General features: G+C 38.3%; 1 protein-coding gene across 10 annotated transcripts in view; it reads right to left on the reverse strand.

Moving 5' to 3' along the window:
• GRM5 (glutamate metabotropic receptor 5) overlaps nt 1-27655 on the reverse strand; it is a 245747-nt gene extending 218092 nt beyond the window's left edge. Inside the window, exons 1-3 of one of the 10 annotated variants that reach the window (XM_021545018.3) lie at nt 27507-27622; nt 25926-26087; nt 17514-18392 (exon numbers count right to left, since the gene is read on the reverse strand). In XM_021545018.3, the coding sequence (XP_021400693.2) occupies nt 17514-18192 (679 nt within the window). In that variant the 5' untranslated portion in view covers nt 18193-18392; nt 25926-26087; nt 27507-27622. Of the gene's footprint in view, nt 1-17513; nt 18393-25925; nt 26654-26728; nt 26853-27238; nt 27394-27506 lie in introns of those variants that run through there. The other 9 variants (XM_021545021.4, XM_021545019.3, XM_085574766.1 and 6 more) reach the window with 9 other exon arrangements.
• Between the last annotated feature and the right edge of the window lie 123 nt (nt 27656-27778).

Below are 27778 nucleotides of genomic sequence, written 5' to 3' on the forward strand. Positions count from 1 at the left end.
TGAAACTAACCCCAGTGCTGATCACTGAAGGCTGCAGACAATAACCTTATACAATTTCATACCTTCTTTTCCCAATTCACCCACTTTCCTGTCCATCTCAGTTTCACAGCAGTTTCCAGCTACTATGAAACCCAAATCCTAACCCTAATTTCCTCTGTAGCACTAGATCAGAATTTAACAAGCCTTAACAGAGGACATCTAAACTATGTTTTCTCCCTTTATGAAGAAAACTATTTAAATCAAAGATCCCTTGAAATAAGGGTGACACAGATCTTACATTTACTTTTGTACCTTTCTCTTCAAAATTTTTATTGAAATCAAACATACTACAGAGACATGATCTGTGGATAATGAAGTCATTTCACTTCCGCAAACATGCATTAAATCGTATCCCTTGCCCCTGTTATTCTCCAGCATTGCAGTGTTACTCCTGAAATAATATTTTCTTTAAAAAACACCCCAAAAAATTATCTAAAAAATCCCACTAGATAAAATCCTGCTGACAGATTTTTTATTTTTCCTAATCCTTTGGGACCACAATTATCTGACACTGCCTTTAATTTTACTGAAGAGTTGTTCCACTTCAGTTGCAGTCATTCCCATATTATTTCTCCTGCCAATCAATTTGCCTTTGCCTTCATATTCTAAAGTCTTCATCTTTGCTAAGTCTGTTATTCAGCAAACATAATTTTAAATATTTATCTAAAGTATCTGTTTTAGGAAGGCAGTAATCACTAATGTTAACTAACTAAGAGTTAAATGAAATGGAGGGTTGAATCACCCCTCAGAAGTGACTGTGCATTGTGTGAACAGGGTCTTTGGGACAATTTAGTTAGCAGCTTGAAAAAAAATGAAATAGAGTCATCTTTTCTACCACTTTTATGCCAAGAAATGTTTGTTCTGGCCTAGGACCAAGACTGAATTACTTTTAATGTTGACACAATCTGTTCTTTTTCTTCTTCATAACTTTGCAGACAGCAACAGTAGACTTCAGCTATCTGTTTTTATTTACTTTTTGAGACTTAATTCGTCTTGACTTCTGCAATTTTTACTTCATTATTGTTTTGGATATCCATGGTACATTACCTAAATAAAATTCCTTAAGGTTTTCATAGCTCTTCTCTCCATTCCCCGTGGGAAAATCCATTAACAGTAGATCCCATTCCAATAAATATCATTAACTGCCTTAAGAAAGTCAGAACCATAGAATAATCACCATTTTTGTTACTGCCTCTTCCTTATATTCAACTGTTTGATCCTGAGTAGTCTAATTTATATAATTCATTATATTTCCTAATTTCTCAAACACCTTTTCCTCTGAAATGAGCCCTCTTTCAATAAAAGATGTTTATACAAAATATATTCATTTAATTAAAACTAAGCTCACAGAATTTTTTAGTGTCTCATTATTCACTCCAATAATACAAAACACATTTAATAATAATACATTTTCACCTACTAAATATCTCAACAAGCTGTAGAGAGCTGAAAAGAAATTAAGATACTTGAAAAACAGAGAGGAGTATGTAATGATTCAAATGGAATAAAACACTTCTGTTTGCACTTCTACTGATAACGGCTTTATTTAATATATGCCTGCAGGTTAAGAAAGGTATTTATCAAGGAAAAAAGGTAACATTTATACTGATATATTCATCATCAGAGAACATTCACTAGCAGTGAAACATTATTCTCTACAATATTAAATTGCTATAATAGTCCCTGGAATAATTTTTGCCTGCACTGTCCCAAATAATTTCCAGGCACAGTTGGAGACAGTATGAATCACAAAGTATTCAAAATATGCAGGTCTGGTATGATCAGATTTAATCAGCTTTTCAAGAAAAAGCAAATTTGGATTCTTCACATATAGAAACTGAAAAGTCAGAATTCCATTACATTTACTCTGTAAAGCTCCAAAGAATAATGTTGCCTTTTTATGTTTACACAGGGCCTTCTGCACAATGGGAGAATGGACAGAACAAGGACAAGTTACATAAATTATTCTTCATGCACTGCTTAGCTCCAGCCTTCATTGCAACAGCTTTGCTTCATATAGGGGTCATTGCAATAGTCCATAACTGAAGCAGGGGATGAGTTAGGAAGTGCAGTGCCTAAGCACAGACATTGATCTTTTTTTCTTTTCTGATATGCACATGGTCAATGAGATTAAATTTCCTGTTCCAAACAACTGCAGATTAATCTATTTTTAAAAGTCTACAATTACTCTCAGAAATATGAGAAACATAAGATGTTGGCATCAGAACTGGAATAGTTAGCCCGAAGTTCCATGAGGGTATAACTTACACTTACGATTTTGAGCCACCAGCATGTCACAACTACCATTTTTTATCAACTACACAAATATGCAGAACAAACATTTCAGTAATCCACCAGTATTCCCCAACAACAATTTTATTCCAAGTTTCTGGTTTTACAGAATTTACAATAATATACCTGTTTCTGCTTCAATCAAGACCAAAGAGTCAATTGGTTTTGCTCAGAGAAAACTATTGTAGGGAGGAAAATGAATAAACTGATTGCCACTCACAATAAGAGTCCTTGACAAAACATGTAATTAAGGCAAGCAGGCAATTCTTCCATCAGCAGGAACAGCTCCAGTTCTTGTTCTTGTTCTAACAGACAATATCAAAAAATTGTCAAACATAGAATCAGAAGTCTATTGTCTATCAGAAAAGGATGCTTTCTGATTTTCTGCCTCTTAGACAGCTCAGTTGTTCCGAGTAAAAGTAGCAAAAGGGTTCAGGTCACTTGCTGAACCAGAACCCTGCAGAGTATGTGATGGATTGAAACTGCCAGCACTTTTAGTCCAATTCTATTGCACTCTGGACTACAGAAATAAAAAGGTTGATAAAAGGAAAGGACTTGGGCTCTAATGGTAAAGTGAGTTATGACTGCAAGTGCTACTACTTGGGAATGATAATTTTTTTAGCAAATTCCTTACAGTGATGTATATGAGCACCAGCTAAGATGATGGTACCTGGATGCTAGATGCTATTCAAATGCATAACAAGAGAGAGGAAAAACTTTCAGTGCAAATAAGTAGACAGCAGAACCACAGCAAAGGCAGAGGGGTAGGAAAGAAAAAACCAAAGCAATTCTTGCCTGCTAAAGAAAACTTCATGTTCCTGTTGAACAAACTGGCAATTCATGTGTTTACAAATTGGCAGGACAGAACACTATACAAGCACAGCACTGAGTCAAGGCAAAGTAGCTCAGACCGAAAATTAATCTGAAGACCCAAGGGGTGCTTTTTCCACAGGTCTTTTATTACAGATAGGTCTGGTAACTCTGCCTGATACTTTTTTGACTGCAGGACTGGGTGTTTTACTACTACTGACTTTCCATCAGAAATGTTAGATACCTAGCTAATATACAGTTCAAGTAATTGGTAAACAATTCTTGATTGCTTGTAAGCTGCTCATAACTTTAAGCAGTATGTGATTAGAAAGAGTGCAGTTTCTTACTACAAGATCTTTCCCATCAGAAAGTGTTGCTTGGTAACTTTTTGTAGACTTTTAAGTTGCAAAGATTATACTGGGTCAATAACCTCATTGTGGACCTTAGAATAATATATTTTATACATAGCACATTTCAAGCAAAGCCCTTAAATAGATCATCATCACAATCTGACCAACTCCCTGTGCCTCTGAGATATGTAATTACTTGGTATGGTGCCCCAAATACTTTTAAAATTATATTTAAACCCAAAGCAATCAGTCTAATTATTTATTCAGCAAATTTTGCATTCATGGCAAAGTGCTGATCTTTGAAGTCATAGCATCTTCTCACATATCAGTGCAGATTAACAAAATAGTTTCACTGCAAATTCACCATTGCTATTTCTGGAGGACACTAAAAATAGCCATTGGACATATTATGTCTTGCCTATGGATGTCCACAACAGTGGGCAGTAGATTATAAGATTACAGCAAATTCCACCAACAAAAAATGAAAATGCACAAACATCCACTCTTGATATTTTGAAAAACATTTCCCATTTAAAAAATCCTGTCCTTCCACTGTAAAATGCTTATCTTTTTTCCTCAGAAAAAATATAAGGACGACATTATAAAAGTATGTTTTCACGCTAGTGTGAGGACAAATACAAAAATCTCGCAAATATTATCATAGTATCATAATATTAAGTATTTTTTTTTTTCAAACACCTCTACAAAACTGTGAAGTAGTTACTAATTTCTTGCTTGTGCAATGAAGCAAGTAGCACCTCAACCATGATCATAACAAAATGACACATCGTGCCAGAGAGGAGCAACCAGCTTATGAGAAGGTATTAACATGATTGGTTTGAAGAGTCATTTTATAAAGCAAAATTCAGTCATTTCTACTTGACATATTTGGGACAAATCAACTGCTTATAAATGCAAACACCGTTCTGAGTTACTGCTGTATTCCACAGTTTTCTTTACCTTGAAATTTAACTGTGTCTTCAGGAATACTGCGAGCACCTCACTGCATTTTCCTTTCTGGTCTGAAGAGCAACTTCAGGCCTTGTGTTACACATACAACATTTGAAGGACCCCAGTGTGGCACCTCCTGTATAGTAATAGGTCATGACAATCAAACATGAAAGACAGCCCAGTTCAATGAAGAATAAAGGTCTGAGAAAAAGGCACCACTGTCGTCCTCCAGTACAGCGTGCCAGCTTTCAGGCCTTTGGTTTCCTAGTAATAAAATTATATTAAATTCATTAAGCATTTCAGGGCTTGTAGATGGCATTTTCTGAATTGGAACTAGAGTATATTAAGTACTCATGTCTAGAAATTCTCTCAGTGAAGCAAATCATCTTAAGCACCATTGCTATTTCTGCAATTTTTTCTCTTTATTCTGTACTCTTGTGTTTCTCCTTCACCAGACCTTTTGCTATTCTGCTTCCTCGTGCTAAGAGCCCTCTTAGCACTCATATCCTATCTGCACAGAGTTCACTGCTGCCCTTCCACAGCCCATCTGATAAGATAATCTGTAATGAAATAGCTGCAAGTGGCATTATGTTGTGCTCATGTCTTTGAGCCAACATCTCAGCAGCACAGACAGGACAGGGAGAGCACTGCCAAATCTGGGCCACTTTGTTCCAGGTTGTCTGTAGACAGAGGATGTCAATACTCTGCTCTTTTAAGGAATCTGTCTGCCTATGGCCAGTTTTCTTTATGGGCATGACTGTAAAATGCTGAAATACTACTTCCTGGAAAGACTGAAAATTTTTTAGCTTTTTAGTGCACATGCAGATGCTGCCCCTTCTCCTCCAAATTCTTCAATCTTGTGAGTAAAAACTTACCTTTTACTTCAGCTAGATATCAAAACTTAGGCTCTATACAACTCAATTAAGCTGTCCATATTGCAAATGTCATATTAACTCTCTGATTTGTGTAGGAAAACATACTTTAAAATTCTATAAGTTCCATGTACATACAGCAAACAAGTCCTTTAGGACTTGCACCTGTATTTTAGCTGGAAGTATAATTAGGTCCCATATGGTTAATGAAATGTAACATGTCAGTATTTTGTAGGCTGGGATTTGTCACACGGAGGTGTTGAATGTAACACCCACTCTACCAACTGTTCAAGAGGAGAAAAATCCAGAACCAGATAAAAGCTTTTGTGTAAGAGAAATAGGAAGCAATCTTACAGGTTTGATTTTCCCATGTTTCTAATGTTCTCTTCCTTTTTTCCAGGGGAGCTATGTCAATCAAGATGCTTTTTCTCAATGTTTTAGAGCACCTTCTCTAAGGGCACAGTCTCCTGTGTATTTGGTAACAGAAATATGTATTCAAACTACATGTCTGTGAGTTTCTCTGCCCCACATTCTAAGTAAGTAGTGTCTGAGTGTCCCTTCTCTCCAAAGTATTGCTCCTCACAACACTTCTATCACACACTTGAAATGTGGGTGTTTGGAATAAATGCCTCAAAGACACCCATGTGTGCCAATGCTCAGCCTACAAAATGCCAAAGCATTATAAAATCATTAAGCAGGCCCCTTGCAGATGGCTAAAGGCATGTCCCCACCAGGCTACAGATGGGACTGCAGGCACACAGAAAACAGCTCTGATCCAGCCTTTCGTATTGAGATGCTCAGCTCCAGAGTGTTGTATCCCATGCCATGCTTCCCAATGGACTAATGAGTTTGAGCACAATACTGCAACGGTACAGCCCAAATGTGTATTTGAGCCAGTCATTGACCATTGGCATGATATCTACAATTTCATCAGGGCCACAGAGATAGTCCAGAAGAGCAAGCAACTGGATCTCACTTCCACATAAACCATCCCAAAATCCCTTCTCCAGTAGCCACTCCACTGTCTTGCTCTCCATGGCCTGTATTCTCTGACTTCTCTGGTTTGAGGGATTTGATTTGACTGCCACTCTTGAAGGGGTCTATAAGAGAGTACTGTGTTTCCATCCACAGAGACACAAGTTAATCAAGCAGCAAAGGCAGGTCCACAGCACAGAGTATAGGACACAACAACCTTCCCTCTCCTAATGTGGCTGAGTGTGACAAACATGCCATCACATGCAATTGGAGAGGCTTCACCATAGCCTGACATGGGCATACCTGACCACAAGTGACTGAGGCTCTTCTCAGCACTTTGTCTCCTGTGCCAGACCTATTTGCATGCCACTCCTCCACAAGCTGGAGGAAATGGACAATTAGTAAATCTACAGGTCAAGAAACTCTCACTTTTCTATAAAACTCCATGGCAGGATGTTGTTATAACTATAAAGTTTACACAGATCAGTTGAATCTAACGTAGCTCATCAGAAGATACTGCATACCTAGTCCATCCTAGTCATTGCAGCAGTCTGTCTTCTATGCAAAACCCATCTCTGAATGCATGTTGCACCAGATGTTTTATTCTGAACAATTTAAGTGTGATGAATTTAAGACATGCTTTGTGCAAGTACCTTTAGATTAAAAAAAAAAAAAAGTCCTCCACAGAAATTCTGTCTGACTGAACAAAATCTTCAGCTCCGTGCCCAGTAAGACACAAACTATCTACATATCACTTTCTTTTCAGGAGGCATGAATGTGCCAAAATAAGAAGCTGAGCACTGAAATACCCTGTACAGTGGTCTTTCAAGGTAGATATTTAAGCCAGAGAAAGAGAGCATCTGACCTCACTTTAACGTTTTTTATACCCCTTAAATTTGAGTTTGTCTCATACTTTCCCTTTAGGAAATGAAATAGGTCAGACAAATTGCTTGTCTTTTTGCATATGCATGAAAATGAGCAAGGTAACTTCACATCCCCCAGTGCTGCCAGAATGAAAAAACCAAAGAAAGCATTTTTATATATAACCATGATTGAAGATATGTGAAAAGCTTATATTCAAAAGATAATATGTACTCTCTCACAATTCTATTTTGGACACATATCCTAACCTTTTTAAAAGCTTCTGTTAATGTGAAAAGGATTTGAGTCTGTATTTTTATGGTAAAGATGGAAGAAAAAGGAAAAACTACTTACCTATCAAATGCATCCTAAAGTTCTATTCTACTCATAAAACCAAATGACCAGCACCTACAAGTTTTCACTTATTTTCCTCCCTGGATTTCTTTGAACACCTATGATAAAATTGTTCTCTGAGATGCAAAACTGTCATGGAAACAGGAAAGGAGCCGACTCTCACTGTTTTTCCTCCATCAATACAGATATAAGTTCCCATTCCAAACTTCCAAAGTTTTTAATGGGAAAGGAGTTTTGCTCCTTTTTCATACTTAAATATAGCTTCTCTCATTTACTGTCAGGATGCATGTCTGCAAGATTTTCAGTTTATCTTTCAGCTTCAATGCTTTGCTTGCATGTGAGAAAATGTCCTGTTTTTCATTAAATGCCAAATCTGCAAATTTAACCACTGTAATACACTAAGCTTTAAGAATGTAGACACGTTGAAAAATATATCTAATTAGAATAATATATCTTAGAAACAGAATATGGACCTTAAACCTGAACTTTTGAATACATCTGGACTAAGTCTGGACTCTTTAGGTGAAAGAACTTTAAAAATAGTGTGTAGTTTTGATGGCCTTTATTTTATCCAGGGCTCAATCTGCATTGATTGATAGTGAGGGCCACATGAACCGAAAGTTTTAGAAATTTCCAAATTAGTGCATCCTGTCATATTTATGAAATTATGTTCCTGAAGTTGCTCAGTAATCTTATTTTGACCAGGGAGAGATAAGAGAAAAAAAAAAATCAAATCTAAACAGCAGTAGGAGTAAAGAATTAATGTAATCAGAAAAGAAACAGTGGGTTTAAAAAAACCCACTGAATCTTGAGAATGGTGAGAGAGTAAGCCAGATAATCAGAAGTTATGACAAGAGGGAAAATGGTAACTGTAAAGGGAAAAATCAGCAGTATATATTTACAGGCCACCACTCTATTTGTTTGCTAATAAGGTAAAAAAACATCACTTTGTATGCTGAAGTCCTGCCTGACTTCAAGGTGAAGAAAAGAGAATACTAATTTCCCTAAGAGAAAGGGTACATGTTCTTAAAAATGGATTTGACAAAACTGGAAAGATTTATACAGAGAGAGTTATAAGAAAAACCCAGCACCTGGAAAAGCAACTTTACAGAAATGACAGGAGAACTAGAGTTCTTTGGTTTCACCAAAATAAAGATTAGAAAAATGCCTGGGAAGAGAAACTTTTCCCAGGAAGAACTTATCATAATAAAGGGCTGTAGTTTGGAGAAAGCAGCTGGTTATTTCATTTGAAGAATGAGCAATTCACAGCCTGAACAGACTACCTGATAGTGAAATGAACTCTGTCTCTACATGAGGTCCTTAGGTGAAGATGCTCTGTGTGTGTCTTCATAAACAATATGTTTTAGCCTAAGTGATAACTACTAATAACTAGCTATCATTTCATTACCTATCCTACACAGCAGAAATAAGATATGGAGAACAGATTTCTATAAATTCAAACCAGGGAAGAGTGAACGTGTTCTGTGATTTGGTCATGTGTGATCAACCATGGTTTATATATGCTCGCTTTATGCCCTCCAGAATCTCAGTCTTGGACAACTGAATTGTCAGTTGTAGCTATCTTCACTGAAATTTCCTAGATCTTTATCACAGTCCTCTCACTATTATTTTGCACTTCTGTTTTGGCAGTAATTCCTCTATTCTTTCTCCTACCCCCTGTAATGTCAACTAGAAAGTTATCTCAAGAGGAAAATGTACAAAGAAAACATATAATCCTAGTGAAAGACAAATAGGAAGCATCTGACTAGATCACAACAGACTGAGGAACAGTCTGTGTAGGAATTTTCCTCGTACTTCCACTGTTCTTAGCCTTTGAGTTGGATTTTGGCCATGGGACGCATTCAGTGTGATGGTTTACCATCCACCCCAGATATGATCTTTGCAATTCTTCAAGTATATATTGCACTTTGAGAAAAGCCATTCCCCATACATTGTTTGTTTGCCCTTTGACAATGTAATTGATTTTATATGGAGGCTTTCACATATATCACCTGGACAATGTATCTGGCCAGCCATAAATGTTGTCAGGCTTCCAGAAAGAAAAATCAAACCCCTCAGTTAAAGGAAATCTTATATACATTCTTTTCCAGTCAGTATATTCAGAATTATGAACTCATTATGTTCATTTAAAAACAAGGCAGTGATTTATGAAGAATATTGTCTGCAAATTCAGTTGCCAAGGTAGATGGCAACTGTTCTGTTAACAACCTTCCCAATCACTCCTTTAATGTATACACATATAATATAATGATATAAACACTATGCATTACAGCATGGGCTGCCTTCATATCATGAGCCTGCAATCAGATTTTAGTAAGATGGATGCAACATTATTCTCTCTCTAGTGGCTTTCAAACTAAATGTAAATCTATAATTTTTGGCTCACCTCCAAGATCACTGTCTCCTGCATGATTCAAGGAACAGCTAGTCAGAACTGCCTTAGGGGAGCAGAAAAGTTTAAAAGATCCAGCACAAGCCCTTTGCCCTTTCTTAGCTTTCAAAGAAATCACAAATTAGTTCTCATAGGCATGGGAAATATTCTTCATGTATGGACCTATGTAAATATTTGTTCTGCTCTTTAAATGCACAGAAAGTTTCAAATTTTGAAGCATCATTGATTTAATTCTTGTACTATTGAGCTGCCTATGGTATGGTTTTGATGCACAAAGATACTGACAAGTGAGGGACATCCTCTTTTTCCTTTTTTCTGTAGGAAATTGAATCCTAGTTTCTTGTAGTCTTTTCCTACCTGTGATCTTAAACTAACATTCTGAAAAGTGTGTTCCAGTCCCAGTCCTTACAATGGAAGGATAGCTTTTTCTCTCTCTCTCCTGTTGTTCCTGGCTCCCATCTCAACAGTGTTCTGATCACACCTGAATTTGCAATAACAGAATTTATTACAATGAATATGAAACAATGCTTTGGGAGTTTTTTGGGTTTGGTGGTTTGTTTTTCCTTTTTTTTTTTTTTTCATATATCAAAATTTAGTTTTGACCTTAAAATCTATCAAAAATTACTTAAAAAATAAATGGCTTAAATTTCATGTCACTAGGTAACATACATGAAAAAAGAAAAATATACAGTTTGAAGAATAAGGAACACAGATTCAGAAGTACCACAAATGTTTACAAATACAAATTCACAATAAAAATGGGACTCTGTTTATCATCCTCTCCTTAATTACTGGATTTATTTCAATATATCCAAAAATGTTTAATTTGTGTACAGGATTGGTAATACAAGACACATGCTAAAAAAAAATGGGATGTAAGGGAAACTTCCAGCTCTTTATTGAATAAAACACCTTTTGCCAAAACTGTTAAGGAATGCTAATATCTGTGAAAAGCAGTTAAAAGTGAACACAGTTTAGTTCAAAGATCTCATTTGATTTATCAAGTTATCTTTTATCAACTCTTAATATAAACCCATAAAGCAGTTTATTTTGACCAAATTCTAATTTTTTTTTTAGTTTTTATTCACTAAAAAATGTTATTATTTTAGCTTTGAATTCTGACTTGGAACAAAAATTACTTCAGGAAATGTATTTGTTTCAATTGCATGGAATATCTTTTTCCAATCAGGTCTATAGCATGTACTTTTTAATCTCAAAACAAAATATAAATGAGGGATATAGAAAAGGAATCACTGCCACTACCCTTAGGTATCTGATAACACATATTAGAAGAACCATCTTTGATAAAACTGCTGTGACCCAGTAAGCACTCTGCAGTGAAACTTCGTTTTCTGAAAGATTTCCAAATCTCATCAACGTTATAGATCCTCCTCTGACTGAGGAGGTGCAGCCTGGGCATGCAGACAGTAACTGGGCTATTTCCAGGGCTCAAGCAGTGGAAAAAGGGAAGATGAAGCTAGAGGTTGCTGGCCTCTCGTTGTTTCTTCTCAGTGAAGGCAAGTTTCATGACACTGAAGCTTTCACTGAGTTGCTGTAGAGTCTAAGTGGCTGAAAAAGTGACATTCAAACACTTAGTCCTCAAACAAAAGAAGCAAAGTGACATTTTGACAACCCAAATGATCTACTCTTAGCTAAGTCCACCTTCCATCATTCCTTTAAAAATTAATTTTCTTTTTAAGATTTAGAATAGCACACCTCCTTGCTCATATACTTTTTGCAGTCTCATGGTATTTTCCCTAAGCATTTTCATCCCCATTACACTCACAGAATGCAGAGTATACCCCTCACTTTATATTTTTCTGTCAGTCAAGATCCTTCACAGCAGATGTGTCTGGCCTGAGCAGCCTAAGAGCAGTGTTAAAGTGTTGTCTGGGCTGTCACTCACTGCAGAGCAACACAAACATTAACTCAAAGTTACTCCACTTTTCTGTCTTAGCATTCTCAGCTGGAAGAGAGCATTTGCTCACTTTTCACAATTGGAATACTAGCGCAACTATTTAAATTAGTCCAGAAAACAGCTACCTCTTTCAGATGTTAATATTCAATAAAAATGAGCAAGAAAAAAGATAGGACTGGAATTTGAACTGGGTATTTCTCCCGCATGTTTTCTTTCAGATGACAGATATTTTTCAGTTTTTCCAGAAGATTAATATGATCAAGAGAATATCAAATTGTGATAATTCAAAAATTATGATTGAAACAGTTTAAAAGTAATTTCAGAAAACTACAAATCATTATTATTTATACCCCAAATTTAAACATTGAATAGAATACTCTCCATCTTTATACAGGAAATTCTCCAATTTTCAGAAATAGATTTTTAGAAATAGATTTTGGCTACAGTTGAAAATATTTTCATGGACTAGCACAGATATTCTTGGTATATTATTTCAACATGTTTTTTTTTCTGTATATAAAACATGAAAAAATATCACCTCTGCTTTACATTAAATTAACCCAAATTTTAATTGTATTACTTTGTGAAAAGCAAATAATATTTTTGACTATGACACAATTGTTGTCTCTAAAGGAGAATAATCTAGAGTATGGAGGAAAGACCTCATATAAGTACAGTTTTTTCCCAGGCAACTGGTTTAACATCAACTTGTTGCAAGTTGATGTTGCATTTCCTCATCCTATTCTCACAGACTATGAATAATTTTGATTTAGCTTTTTATTTGGGAATAAATTATGGGGGCAAAAATATTCTTTTAACCAGACACATTTGAACAAAATTGAAAGGAAATGTGTGCAGTAATCTTTATGTGCAGGGAAAAAGAGGTCTGCTTTCTTTATGCTTGCCAGATTACATCCCAAGAAAATGAATGTGAACCACCTCTTTATATGCACTTATGATTAATTTAAATGGAGCAATGCAAAGTTAAACATGGAGGACTTTGAGGATAAGTTTCATTCAATGTTTACCTGAAGAACTGCCTGAATAAAATGTGAACTGTCTTGTTTCTTAAGGTTGCCTTCAAAAGCAAATTACACCTTGTACATAATCAGAATAAATTTCTCCCTTGCTATCCCAAATATATTTGACTTATTGTGTTTCAATAGTACCCCTGTACAGCTCTATTTTTCCAGCATACATCACCTCTTCACCCCATTCAGTGCAGCAAAATAAATGGTTTCCAATGGCAATGAAAATTGCCTTTCTAGTTATTAGTTCATTTGACTTGAGGCAAATTTTTAGCAGAGATTCTCAGGGTTTGATCTTGTTTCTGACCAGGAAGGTCTGGTCCAAAAGTCAGTCTGCTTAACAGGAGGATACTGAGTTCAAACTGGCTTTCAGAATGAGGCTTTCAAACCTCAGTGACTGGAGAAAAGAAAATTACACATATTTTGCTTTGATCTTTCAAAAAGACCAAGGAATCTTTTCATATGGGAAATTAGGTAAACAGGCAACTCTTTCACTTTTTTAGAAGCCAGCCAGACTCTTCCAGATTTCTCCCACCATTTTCAATTAACTGTGGTGTCAAGTGGTTAAGCAAGAAAAGGCTGAGAAAAATCCCCACAGTGCATGAGCTGCATGGCCCACCTGCATGCCAAACAGCATCACCCAAAAATACACGCACAAATTTCCCTCTCTACACCTTCCGGTGAGAATTGCTTTCCACAGAAGTGAGCAACAATTACATGAGCTAAAAAGGATCTCAAACATTCTTGCAATACTGTGAGACTAAATTAGGGGCCTTCTCTCTGCTGTGCTACTTTTCCTCAGACAGAAGCACACACAGAGCTCTTGGCTGCATTATTGACTTGCTGTCTGTCTGTGAAGTTGGTTTAAGAAGTGAATGTTGGTTTAATTTTAAGGAAAGTTTGTTTAAGCTATGCTCCTACCACAGAAGTGGAAAAAAAAAAAAAAACATCTGTAACATCAACTGAAAGAGTTGGGTCAGTAGGAACTCCAGCACATCCTGGCATGCCTGTTGTAGTAATCTGTATATTTTAAAGCAGTTGCTTCAGGCTTTGAGTGATAGGTCCTTATTACAAGGAGCTTCACATCCCAGTATCCCTCATTCCTGCTCACTCCCTGCTCCCTGCCATGCACTGCTGACTTGTCTGTTCATGGGGCCACAGCGTGGATTGAACCTCAGAATTTATATGGCTTTTTGAAAAACAGTCCTCATTGTGCATGAAAAGGTTTTATTTTAAAGCCAGATTTGTTCAGAGTAAAGCCTCACAAGTAATTAAATATAAGGAAGAGTTGGGGAATGGGGGAAGACAATGATAATGAGTTCTGACAGAGCCAAGAAAGAGTTACAGCCTAAGACTAAGACTTGCAAAGATTTATGATTGTCCTATGTAAAATACACTACAGAAAGTGAAGATGACTTATGTTTTTTATGAGAAATATTTGCTGCTCGCATTTTCTATTGAAGGGATTGAAGAACCTTCCTCCTCAAAATTAAAAGAGCTACACAGACAGCTGTCCTTGCTACCTTCCCATTTTTAGGAAAAAAAAAGTAGAGGTAAAAAAGTAAACCTGGAGGCATCACCTAGTTTAATTTGCAATACTAAATGTCAAAGGAGCAAAGTTTACAAGAATCTCTCAACAGTTTTTGTGTGTTTTAAATCTGGAAGTCTTAAGTAGGGATTTAACAACACAACTTCAGATCAACCTTTTAAAATATCCATCCACTGTAGACAAAGATAATTATTAAGTTCATAAGGAAAGATTCGAACAAGAAGCTTTTTATTATGAAACTGTTGATTCTAGCCAGTCTTTTCTTACACTAGACCAAAAAGAGACTTATAAATTTATCTGCTGATGGGACTACCAAAGGAATGAAACTAACAGACCTCTTTTTTACTCTCCATCCAGCTTTGGAGGAAAAGAGCCTCCCTCTCCATGGAAAACATTCACAGAAGCCTATTGATCAGAATATGATCATAAAGATCAGAAGAGTTCTGGTTAATAATCTAATTACTGAATGAAAATTAACTAAAGATAATTAATGAAACTGGCCAGAACTACCTTCTATGTGTGAAAAGGACTAGTTTCTATGGGATCTTCTAAAATTCTACATCAATAAAAATTGCAAGGAGCAGGATTCAACAATTTTTTTTCTGTTTTGAAATAATACCTGTGAATGTAGGACACTGAGTTGAGTGGGATATTTAGAATGTTATATTACAAGATACCATAGTAAAATGAAAAATAATTGCAACATAAATACATAAATATATATATATATATGTATATATATATATATATATATATATATATATATATATATATATACTCTGTCTTTTGCCTATTTACTCAATTCCTTTTCTTTAGCATTCATGTGTAGGGTTTTTTAAAGGTGATTTAAAAAATGCAAGGAATAACATGTGCCATAGTCTTTGGTAAGTGTACTAAACATCAGACATTGTCACATTTCAAAGTACCTTGGATCAGCTAGTATTTTTCTATTCCATCATAAATACATCTGTTCTATTGTAATAAAACTTTTGATGCTTTTTACCTGGAGAGTCTATTCATCATCCCTACCAGATTATGCAACTATATGATAGGACTATAAGGTTCACCCAAGTTTAATGCTCTTCCACTAAAGTCCAAAATTATTTTACTGTGCTATTAAGGAGGCCTCAGGTTTTAATAGTGTTTCACCTACCATATCCACTTTAATAATGGCAGAAGCAAGCACATGCTGTACTATATATATGATTTTGTTTTTCTCCTTCTTCACATTTAGCTCTTTCCTCATTTACTTCTCATCTTGCCCACAGCATCTATATCCCACTCCAACCCTTGTGTCCCTATTCCCATCTTTCCAGTGCACAGTACAAAGTTCCTCTGCTGTAAGATTAACGTGCCATATGCTACCATCTGCCCCAAAGAGTGTCCTCAGAAAGTGGAAAAAGTACGTATTTTCACTCTATGAAGAATCAGACTTTGAAACAAGCATGACTATTCCCACACTGAATATAAAAACATCCCCTCTCAATAAGGAGAGATATAAAAGTTGTTCATTGCAAAAACTAGATGAGTCATCAAAAGTAGTCAGATATAAAATCTTATGCTATTGTTAGTGGCATTATTTTTGACCATGAGGTTATTCATACATATTTGTGGAGAGAAGGCTGCACACCTAACCATGCCAAAGGTATCAGCTGGTACAGAATACCCTCACTACATGATGTCACATAGAGTGATTTATACACTGTTTTGAACACTGAAATTTTAAATTAAACTGTTACTGTATTCATGCATCCCCATACAAAAGAGGCGTCAGCTATTTACCAGCTCTCACTATCATGATGGAAATGTGGTTGCCACAATCTGCATGCAAATTCTAACTTTTATTTTTTTAAATACTGCAGAATAAGTTCTCTGCCTATCTGTAGGAGGAAAGAGATCTCGACATTATACCATTGGACCAGCATCTCCTCAGAAGGGGCTTTGAATAGTATAAAGCCTGCCAGAGAAACATACTCAATGTGTGGGAAGGACAATCTGCTCTCTATTGGTTGTAATAAAGCCAGCAGCATCTGCCACTGTTCGGCAACGTCATCACCACTACTCAATCTCTAAACATTTTTCATTCTCAGTTTGTATTCTGAGCCTGCCATTCAGCATCTGTCAATTTAAACAGAGGCAATGCGGTGAGGTTCTAAAACTCATCACAGAACTTAATTCCATAAAAGTTCTTAAATGGGGATGTCATTAGGCAGGGGCTGATAAAACTTGCTCTTAAGACAGTATCAAATTCTAGTCCTTCTAGCAAGATTAACTCAATTCTATCAGTAAAAGGAATAATGAAATCAAGTGAACTTTTCCATAGCATTTCCCTTTAATCACATACTCTTCTAAACTCTTGATAAAAGGTTTAAGTTCTATGTCAAATAAATAAAAAGAGGAAAGCAATTTAGCACACAGTTCTGATTTTCTGGATGCCTGATGGAGCATAAATATGTGAGAAAATTTAAGGAAACTTCCCTTGCTCTCTTCCAAAACCAATGCCCATAGGCAGAGGAAGAAATGGTGAAATACTCCATGGAGTACTGTAAAAAGGATGGCAAGATATCTGATCTTCAGAAGCTGGGAAAACTTGCATTCATATATTAGCCAGAATTGTGTGTTTCCTATTACCTGTGCCTCTGTGGCTTAGACATTAAACAGGAACACATTCTGACTCAGCTAGTTTCAAATGATGATTTAGCTCTCATCTGCACTATGAAAACCAGATGCTTTCTCACTACCCATTGATTCTAAAAGTCATAATTATTATTCTACATAAATGCATTGATTCGTAGATAAAGAAAAATAAATAAATATCAACTAAATTAAATTAAGTTTAGAGACTCCAGATCAAGCACTTTTACCAGTGAGTGGCCCTAGAGCACACACCATCCTATGTTTCAAAATTTATTTTCAGCCATTGACAACATGATGCTACTTCAGACCCACAGAGGACATAAAGTTATTATGAAGCAAAGTAAAGGTCTATACTATTGACACCTGACTGGTAAAAACCCAATATCAAACTGTCATCATCCATCAATTAGACCACATCAGAGTATTTCAAAGGCATTTTTATGTGGTAATAAGAAACCTCTTACCTTCAGTGTGTACAGCAGAAACATAGGTCCAGTTATAGCGTTTGACGATGTCCACCATCGCTTTTGCTTGCTGCGCGTCAGATGGAACCACTCTCATAAAATACTTGAACAGAGTTTTGTCACTTAGGTCCATGCTTGTGGCAGAATAAGCAATCTGAGGTATATTGAAAAGCTGTAACAAGTTCTGGACCTGGATAGCAACAGAGCTGGAGCCAGGCCCAATGACACCAACAATGGGTTTCTTGGAGCGGAAAGACGATGATGATCCATCCACACATCGCACCATCCCTTCCTCTTCTTCCGAAGAAATAAGAGAGTCCCTTATAAACTCAATGCTCTGCTCTAGAGCCACAGCAGAATGCCAGCAGGAGTCCCTTATTTCACATCCTAATGTTATATTTGGCAACAGCGTGGGGTCCAAATTAATTCTGTCAAGGGTATGTAGCATTGCCTCCACTCTCTGAATACCGTACTGCTCTCTTACCTCTCCACATTTCCTCTCATGGACTTTGTCAACAGTTGGTTGGTGATGGACAGAGAATAGAGCTCCAATGATAATATCACCAGGCATGTGTGCAACCACTCTTCTCTCATTTGCCTGTGCTGAAACCAAAAGCCCAATGTTCCCGCAGACATCTTCCTTCAACAGCAGGATTGCAAGGAACAGCAAAAGGACCATTTTAGGAAATTTTAGGCTGGTAGAGACAACATGATGGAAAAAAGTTGGAGAACGATGAAAAGTAGTTATCAAATCTTCTGGATAGCAGGATCACTATGCTGATTGTTAACCAGGAGTTGGCATCTGTTCTCTAAGTAGTCACCATCATCTCCAAGTGGATAGCTATGCAGAGCTGCACATGAGGTCATAATCCTCATACCCTTCAAAAATTAATAAGAAAAAGATCTTTAAAATTATTTATAAAGTCAGTATTATAGATAATCTTATCTATTAAGACACAATATCTTGTAATCTTGTCTAAAATTGCACCTATTTCTACAAATATCAGTGCCTATAATACATTTCTACTGATTATGCTTGCTTTCATAATTTTTAAGCTGGAAAACTTTATCTCACTTGAGAGATTCACAATCTTAGATTTGTACTTCTGCCGGTTTAAATCAACATCTTCCTTTTGACAATTGTTTAAAATTCTTTGGGGAAATAGTTTCAAATGCACAAAAGACTGGAAAGTATTTACTTCTACAGAAGAAAGGTGTGCTGCCATTCTAATAGGTGTCTTTGAAAAAAAATCCCTTTAATTTCAGACACTTTTTATATCTCTAATATACATATGCCACACTAATGTACCCTGGACTGCACTCTATTATCCATTCCAGCACTAGGAAACTGCTGTTGACACACAAAGCTGCTATTCTAAGGAATGAATAATGTATAAATCTGTTTTTATTTTGCAAGATACAGCATGAAATAAGTTGGCTTTTAAACAAGATTAAGAAAACTGACTTTGTTATTAATATCTATATTTGTTTTAAGCAAAGAAAAAATAATTCTCAAACAGCAAAGCAATTAAATTATTTTCACTTTTTTACATCCTTACTTCAAAAATCATCAAAAAGTAATTTGAAAACTCCTTATACTGTACACAACCCTACAGACTTCACTGGTATCAAGAAGTCAACACAAAGACTACAGATGCACTAATCCCCAAAATATTTGATCAGCTACATTTACCTATAGATTGCAATGCAATCTGCACTCATCTTTACTGTTGCTAAAGGATAAATAAATAAGTCAGCAAACACTTCACATCTTGGGTTGTGGTTAACCTGTGGAACTAGGAAATGCACTTGAAAATGTTCTGCACCTGGCAGTGGATTTGCAGCAGAAGGTTTCCAGTTTCAAATATAGTGCTTAAAGAGTTGTTTGCCAGGTCTTGATCCCTGAGCACATTAAATACCATCTCACCTGCCAGTGAATACACTAGCAGTACAGAAAGATAAGTGCACTCTTAAATCTAAGATGCTGAGCTACATAGTGAACCAATATGTTCAAATTAATTTTTAACAAAACAACTGCAAAATTCTGGAGAAGAAGCCAATCTCAGTTTTATTGACATAAATCTTTTGATGCAATAAAAAAAATTAAAATTCCATACATTTCTGACATCACTAATGACTTCTAATCCATTTACAATGACTCTAAGAGGGCCTACATATTGTAAAGTGAAAGAAACCATTGTGAAAGAAAATCTACCTCTGTTTTTTTGAGTTGAATATCTCACAAGATTTTAATCTTGAATTTACTCCTCACAGCTAGTTCATTCAGTATAGTGACACAGTGAAGCTCTTCCTAATTCAGAAGACGAGACACAAAAATATAAAAACATTCTTCTGCTTGATGCTAGGCTCTCTTTTATTTTACCTAGATGCATAAATTATAAATTATTTTCACAGAAGAGTGAGTTTGAGTGAGTATTCCCAAAGAAAATGCAAATTCTTAAAAAGAGGAAGCATTTAATATAATATTCAAATATTAATTTCCATATTAATAAGTTCATGTAATATTAATGTTAGTAATATAAAGTGTTAGTAGTAAAATAATATTCGGACAACTGTAAAACACTTCAAGGAGGTTTGGGGTTTTTTTATTCTGTGAAGAGTTGGCTTATCAATACTGCAACCCTTTGCCACTAAGGAAAAACAGCAGCTCACTTCAGGTTAATTAGTCCCTAATTACAGACTATCACTATTGCTTATGTCTTGCAATTATTTATTCCATCACTCTGAAGTTGGTACCATATAATTTGAAACAGTCAAAAGGATGAACTACAGGGGATATCCTTATACAAGATCACAGTTGTTAAATCCCTATACCTTTAATTAATTGAATGTATTATGACTTTAAAAAAATATTATTTCTTTATAAACTTACTAACATTTGAACAGAAATAGTACTCTGCTACTTAACACCATGGATGCTTATTTTCTGAACTTCTCAAATTAAGGCTACATATCCAGAAGACAACTGCCAGCTCTGCTGAAGACCGTAACTGGATATGCAATTAAATACCTTTTTATTATCTACCTGCCTTTGAATCTGCAGATGTGCAAATAGAGAGAGTTCAGGAGCTTAGCGTGAGCTCCTGGTACAAAAAAAAATCCAATCCACTGTTTAAATTCTGCAACACATATTCACCAAATATTTTGGTCTTGTGTCTATGGATTAAAAATTTCCATACAGGATATATGAGAAAGAGAGGAAAAGAAGGCCATTTTTATCTCCCTCACTCCAAAGAACAGCTGTTTACTCTTCTCTGCTTATAGTTGTGTCTATCAGTATAAATTACAGGGTAAAGAATGAGGCAAAGCTGAAGGTCTCCTTTATATTTCTGGTTCCACAGTACTAGAATATGCCATAGCTGGGGGATTCCTATTTCTGAAAGCAATAAAATCTTTCCCCTCCATGACATCTAAGAGGAAGGAAGGGGCCAGACACAGACTGCAGCTGCTCCACAATTAATGAACTGTCTTCACTATATTAAAGCTAAGGTCAGTTTACTTTGGACTTAAAACATTCCTAATTACACTGAGAACACTGCTTCTGTTTTATAGTATTGGCCTTAGGATTCACATCCAAAGAACCTGAAGTCAATATTTTCACAAGGTAATGAAACAACTTGGAGTTTATATTGACAAATATTTCAATGAATTTGTATTGCATAATAGTGACCTGGTTCTCCAGTCTTGCACTCATAAACTTAAGAACAGAATGAATGGTTGAGGTGGAAAGGCACTTATTCAGGAAGTTATGTGATCCATTCCCTCTGCTTACTGTAAGTTCAATTAAAACAGATTTCTTAGTTTCATGTCCAGTCAAGTTCTTAATATTTCTGAGGAAGGAAACACAATAACTTTTTTGGGCAACCTGTTTGACTACAGTCACAGTAAAAAATACTATTTTTACATATATTTAAACAGAATTTCTGGTGTTTCAATTTGTTTTAATTGCCTGTCATCCTTCTCACGGGCACACCTGGCCATGCCATTAGACAATATCCTGAGAATAATCAGGTAACAAATCCTATTTCAGGCAAAATGGCTGAGCAGAGAGCTGGTGGACTAAGCGCACTAATTATATTTCCTGGAGAATGTCTTCCTGAAGAGAAGATGGCCAAGGGAACTATTCAAATATACAATTTCACTGTGCTTCTCTCCCAGAAGAATCACATACAAGTTCCTCCACGTTTTGATTACAATTCTCTCTTACTACAGGCAGCTTATTATTACAAGCAGGATGAGTACTAAAACAAAATTAAGTAAAATTTCATAAGCTTAAATATAACTCTTCTTGAAATTGTTAGAAACAATCCTAAAGGGAATTTGACATGCCCTTAGATTGAGAACAGAGGTATCAGCAGTTTCAAAGACAGTGAAATCCTGAGTGCATGCACAAAGTAATGGGAATTGTTTCCCAGTTAATAATTTATCTCTTTTGATTTCATTGATGGGTAACATGCATAACACTTACGGTCGCATTTATTTTTCACACTGTTCAATTTCTTCATCATCAATGGACTTATCCCAAATTGACAGAACCATAAGTGAAATGGAATTAGGTACTTTATTACCGGTGTGTCAATGTTTCTTGCTTATCCTGAAGTCACATGCTTTAACAATACAAGGCACTTTGGTCTCCATCCTCTGGTACACTAACCTGAGGCTTGGAGTAATTGCAGAAGAAGTGGGACAGAAAAATTACACTTCCTATCTGTCCTTTGCTCAGTCTTACCCTAGACAAAAGTTTACATACTACCCAGATGACTGAAGACACAGATCTGATGAAGCACTCAACAAGTTCTTGTGACCTCTGTTCTCCCTGGCAATATAAACTTCATGCCAGACTCTGTCAGGAGAAATTCTCAGCTGTTCCCTTAGGGCAGAGTTCCAGCTACTTCATGTTGAGGTTTAACCGAGTAGAAAATGAGCATCTGTAATATTCCATGAAACATCAAGCATATCTTTCATTATTAAAAATATATAAATCTTTCAAAATCATAATAATTTCAAATGCATGTCCATCTGCACTTGCAGTCAGTAGAGACCAAAAGAAACAAAAAGCTCGCTAATATCTAAGGGCATTAATTAAACAACTTGATCAAAAAATCAGACTGTGAGCAGCGGTTCACAAAGAGCTGATTTTCCACTATATTTGTGGCTGAGGGTTTATACACGGGATGCATCGGACTGTTGTTAAGGGTTTCTGCTCCCGCAGGTGTAAGTGTGCTCAGAGCTGCAGGGTGAGCCCCTTTCCACCGGGGCTTGCATTACTGCAGCAGCGCCCACTGGCGACCCCGCAGCGGAGCACCTGCGCTGGGCGCGCTGAGCGCTCGGCACCGCGGCCTCCGGCAGGCTGAACATCAACTCGGCTGAGGGAAATGGTTTGACTTATTCTCATCTGTATCATGGGCGGGGGGAGAAAAAGCTAAAAGGGAGAAGAAAAAACGCTTCCCTTTGGGTTTCTTGTTTGTTACACTTTCATAAATTTACAGCAGGCTCGTTCATAGTTTCTGAATCTTCAAGCAGATTTAAATAATAAAACTAAAACATCAGGTTACTTAATCAAAGAACAGTCCTGCAATACAACTCATGGCCCAGTCCAGGAAAGCACTTAGGAATATATTCTGTGCTTCTCATAATAAGAATACTATTGGTCAAATATCTGTAAATACTTATCTAAAGTTTAAGGTTCTCCTTAAATTATTTTTAGGATCAGAAAAATCACAAAAAACTAATGTTCTTAAAATCTATTCACTCGTAGTGACAAAAATTGCATATATGTTATGTTTGTATAACTTTAAGGCATTGTATATGCTGATAAAATCCTTTCCAGACATTCATTTACAATACCCACCACAATTAATTTAAATTTTTCACAAATGAGATAATATATGTTGATATGGATCAAATCAGTATATCCCAAAGAATTAGCCTATGTTTTGTCATCAGAGAAGATGTACCATAGCAAGGAGCAACTGAATTACTGTTTCAGAGTCAGTCATGTCACTTCTCTAACAGTGAAGGTCTTACAGTAGCAAAATATGAAGCAGCCTTAGAAACAGTTACATAAAGAGAGCAATCTCTCAGTTCATCTTGATTTGGACCAGTGTTGGGAGCAAGTACACTGAGGATGCTGAGCTTTGTTGAGTTCTGCTATGGCATTTCAAACTGCTAGTATTGCATTCAAGCTGTTCTGGCAATCTATCTCCCAATGTTCCAGGGAGGCTCATTTTGCAGGAGGAGGTCCCCCCTACCAACTCCTCAGAGGTAATGCACTTTGGTCACACAAAACCTCATGCACTCAAACGGTCTTTATTTGAAAATCATAAAAAGTGAGCACCCTGTTCTGTTTTGACATTTCAACTATGGTTTATTTTTTTTCTGTCCACAAATGAAACAAAGGCAACAAAAAACCCAACATCAAGTAAACATTTTTCATTATATTATCAGTTCTGCAAATTCCAGTGGACATTAGATCAAGCTCTTTGACAAAAAAACCCGGCCCTATACAAAAGGAGAGACTTCAACGCAGTTTTCCATAATTCCACTTAGAAATACAAAAAAGCTAAGCAGCAAGGGAGAATTTCCACCATGTCGTCAGAACATCCACTGGAAATGACTGAACTGTTGATCTACTTTCATCATAGCTAATAACCAGAGAATGCTTTAATTATCAACAAGATCCTTAGCAGTCCCTGGAAGGTCTTCCTCATGTCGTATTCACACATGCTTTCAGGTTGATGAAACAATTTTGGCTTTAAATATGTAGGTGCTTAACTTCTCAGTGAAACTTGCAATGATCTCTAATTTTGACAAATGTACTTCGTATTGCTGCTGTTACCAAAAACCCAGTTATACCATGTGATGCAGGAACTAATAACCCAGGTATGTTTTCATCTGTAATCCTAGACATTTTAACAATTACTAAAACTGTACGGGATGGAGGAGGTGATCAATAAAAGTAATAGCAGTTTCAGAAAACATTTTCCAGCAAGTTGCAACAGGAGTGGTTATGGTGGGATGCCAGTACTACCACTATGCTAGCAATGTCATAACTATGCAGGAAAATAAAATAACAGAAAAGCCATATAGGGACCCAAAAAACACTCTGTGGACATCTAAAATAATGATCAGTGCTGTGATCGTGTAACATAAATATTAAAATGTAGTCAAAATATTTGAGAATTTGCAAAAGAATACATGCCATAGAAATGTTTAGGAATATGGCAATTAAAAAAAAAAACAAGCCATAGGGAATTTAATGAGCCTGGCAGTCAACTCCTCTATATATCTTTCCCTTTCAGGATTTAGAGTGGTGCATTTTCAAGATGACCCTCTGCCACTTCTAAGATGATCCCCTAGTTTGTCTTCAAGGCAAGGAGAAAGAAACGTCCTGACTCTCCCTGCACCCAGTCACCCCCTCCCCAGCGGCGGAAATCGCTTCTCAGGGGAGAGATGGAATGGGAGCGGGGCTGTCGGGGCGGCGGAGCCCCGGGTGCGGGGCAGCGCGGGGCGGGCAGCGGCAGCCAGGAGCGGACGCTGTCCCTGGTGCTGAGCACCGCCCGCCGCCGCTCCCCGCCAGCCGGGTCTGGGCACGGGGAAGACAGAAATAAAACAGCCGAGAAATCAACCGGTGGTAAAAATCGCCGCGGTGGTCACATTTGGCATGCAGGATCGCGTTTTTACAAATAAATGCATAGATCTGGGTCTTAGAGAAAACTACTGGACGAGGTTAACTCCCAACATTGCTACCTGCGCTGCCACAACTAAGCGGCTGTGCACACAGACATGCTTGTGTGCATCCACACTGGTGCTTAGGTCTCTGTCTCACTGATCGGCTAGTGATATCGCTGTCCCCCTCAATCCATAATGAATCATTTTTGCACGTGGGGAGATCAGCTTTGATTATTAAATCAGTAACAGACGGGACTCGCTGAGCAGTGCCAAGTGATTTGTCCCAAGGTCACACAGAAAAGTCTATGGCTGAGCTAAGCCTGGCTATCTCCAGAAAAAAATACATTCTTGTTTCCATCATACCTTCCTAGTGAGACAAATCCCCACTTGTGAGCTGAGGGACTATATTACACACATCACCAAGCCTAGGTATGATGGTATCCCCAGTCCCTGCAGCCCCACACAAATCATGCTCCTAGGGAGGGATCAGTGCCAGCTGCCCTCCAGCTCCCCGACCCCATAATACCCCTGCAGCCTCTAGAGAGGTACCCCACCAGTTGGCTTGTTGGTGCCCCAGGAGTTGTGCTAGTCCTCCATCAACCAGGGCACAGAGCAAAAGCAAGAAAGGAAGGAGAGGGGGGAAGAGTCCCTCCTTCATCTACAAGGTTTCTGTCCACAATCCAGGGCACATAAATACCCTCTCCCAACCCACAGCATTACCTTGTCAGTGGCAGCAAGTGCTTCTTCCCATAGTGGTGGCAAAATGGTCCTTTTGGTAGGAATAATTAAGACAGGTAAGGGTAGGCACCTCCTATTTTCAGCCACGGCAGAGATAGCACTCCTCACACAGTCCTTCTGGAGCTGAATAATCCTCAAATGCCTCTGCAAAGATCACCAGCAGGTGAGCTCCACTCGGCTAGCATTGTCACTCCTCCAGCTATGGGCACATCCTATTTTCTTCTGATCACAGGCAAATGCTGAGGACCGAGTATGCTACCCCCGCGAATGCATGCACATACACGCCATGCAACATGCTGTTCTCTCAGCATCGCCCAAATCTCATTTGCAAGAGGCGTGAACGGTGCCTGGATTTAAGGGAGGGGGAAGGCATGAGGAGGAGGAATAAACAAACAAACGATGAAACAACAGATGGGTCTTTGCTCTCTGCCACCACAGCCTTGGTCTTCCTAAATACTTGCTGCAGCCTGACCCACCTGCTTAAACACCTCCGCCCTTCCTCACATTTGCAATCTCTCTACGTTTATAGTGAGCTAACCCTGAGTTCTGCCCTGTGAGGAAATCTCTCCAGATGCTCTGAAGGTTGTAAAGTCCCCCTACAAGCCGACACCTCTCTCCGGCAGCTAAGAAAGCGGCAATCGTTTCAGAAAAGCATCATCCAAAGGCAGGGGAAAAAAAGAAGCGGGGGGGGGGAGGGGGGGGCGGGGGTGGGAGAAAGGAAAAACAAAAAAAAAAAAAAAAAAAAAAAAGGGCTGTTTAAAACGGAGTCGCAGGGACGAGTTTACCCCTGCGGTTCCGGCGACCTTTTGCGAACTGCCCCCGAAGTTTCCTGTCCGCCCAGGTCGCGGTGCCGGGGTCCCGGCACTCCGCTGCCGCACTGGGCTGGGACGTGAGGGGGCTTTTCGTATGGGCGAGTACCGGGCTTCAGCGCAACTTTTTAGTGCCACCAAGTGGCACAGATCCCTCCAGGAAACCAAGCAGCATGCCAGCTAGGGCTCTGCCTGCTGCTCTCTGGCAAAGGGGGAGAGGGATGCAAGAGCAGCGACCAGCCCTTTACACAAAAATGCACAGGCAGAGACAGAAATATGAACCAAAAAGGAGGGAAGGAAGGACAGGTTGCCCTCTCCAGCTTTCTCCCGTTCTTTCGCCTGCAGGGTGACAACACTGGGCACGGCAAGATGAGGACCGATGCCCCCGCCAAGGGCAAACCGAGCTGGCAGCCCCTGGGGCGGGCTGTGTCCCCTGCTGCTGTCCCCCGCGGGCTGCCCCCCGCTCCTCCCCACGGCAGGTGTTACCTGCAGCCACCCTTTCCTGCCCGGCTCTCTCCTCTCTGGTATCCCGGGCTCTCTGGACACAGAGGCTCTGCAGTTCCCTGCCAGCTCTCTGCTTCCTCAGCCAGCATCCCTGGACCGTATCTGCAGACCTATGGACAGGCTTTTTATTTGCCTACATTCTGCCCACAAGCTCGGTACCCTCCGAGCCCTTCCGCTTCCCCGCCCTCCCACAAATCCCACAGCAACACTCTCGCCCGCTGACTACCTGCTGCCCGCAGAGCACATTTACCTTTCCTGGGTTAACCCTTCCCTTCGGAAGCCAGACGAAGCTTCACCTTCTCCTCCGGTATCCCTGCATTTTCCCAAATCCTCTCCTCTCCCTCTCTCCCCCGTCTGACGGCTCAGCCCCACACACCCGGCTGCTGCTTCCATTCACACCCAGCCATCCCGCGCCGCCCCGTTCCTCCAGCCGCGGTGGGCACGGCGGCTCGGAGCGCGGCTCGGGGGCTGTGGCGAGGCGTGGCTGGGTGGGAAAGGTCCGAGGCAGCCTGAGCCCTGACA

Source organism: Lonchura striata, chromosome 1, assembly GCF_050655825.1.
Source record: "Lonchura striata isolate lonStrDom1 chromosome 1, ASM5065582v1, whole genome shotgun sequence".
In the NCBI taxonomy this organism is placed as follows: Eukaryota; Metazoa; Chordata; class Aves; order Passeriformes; family Estrildidae; genus Lonchura; species Lonchura striata.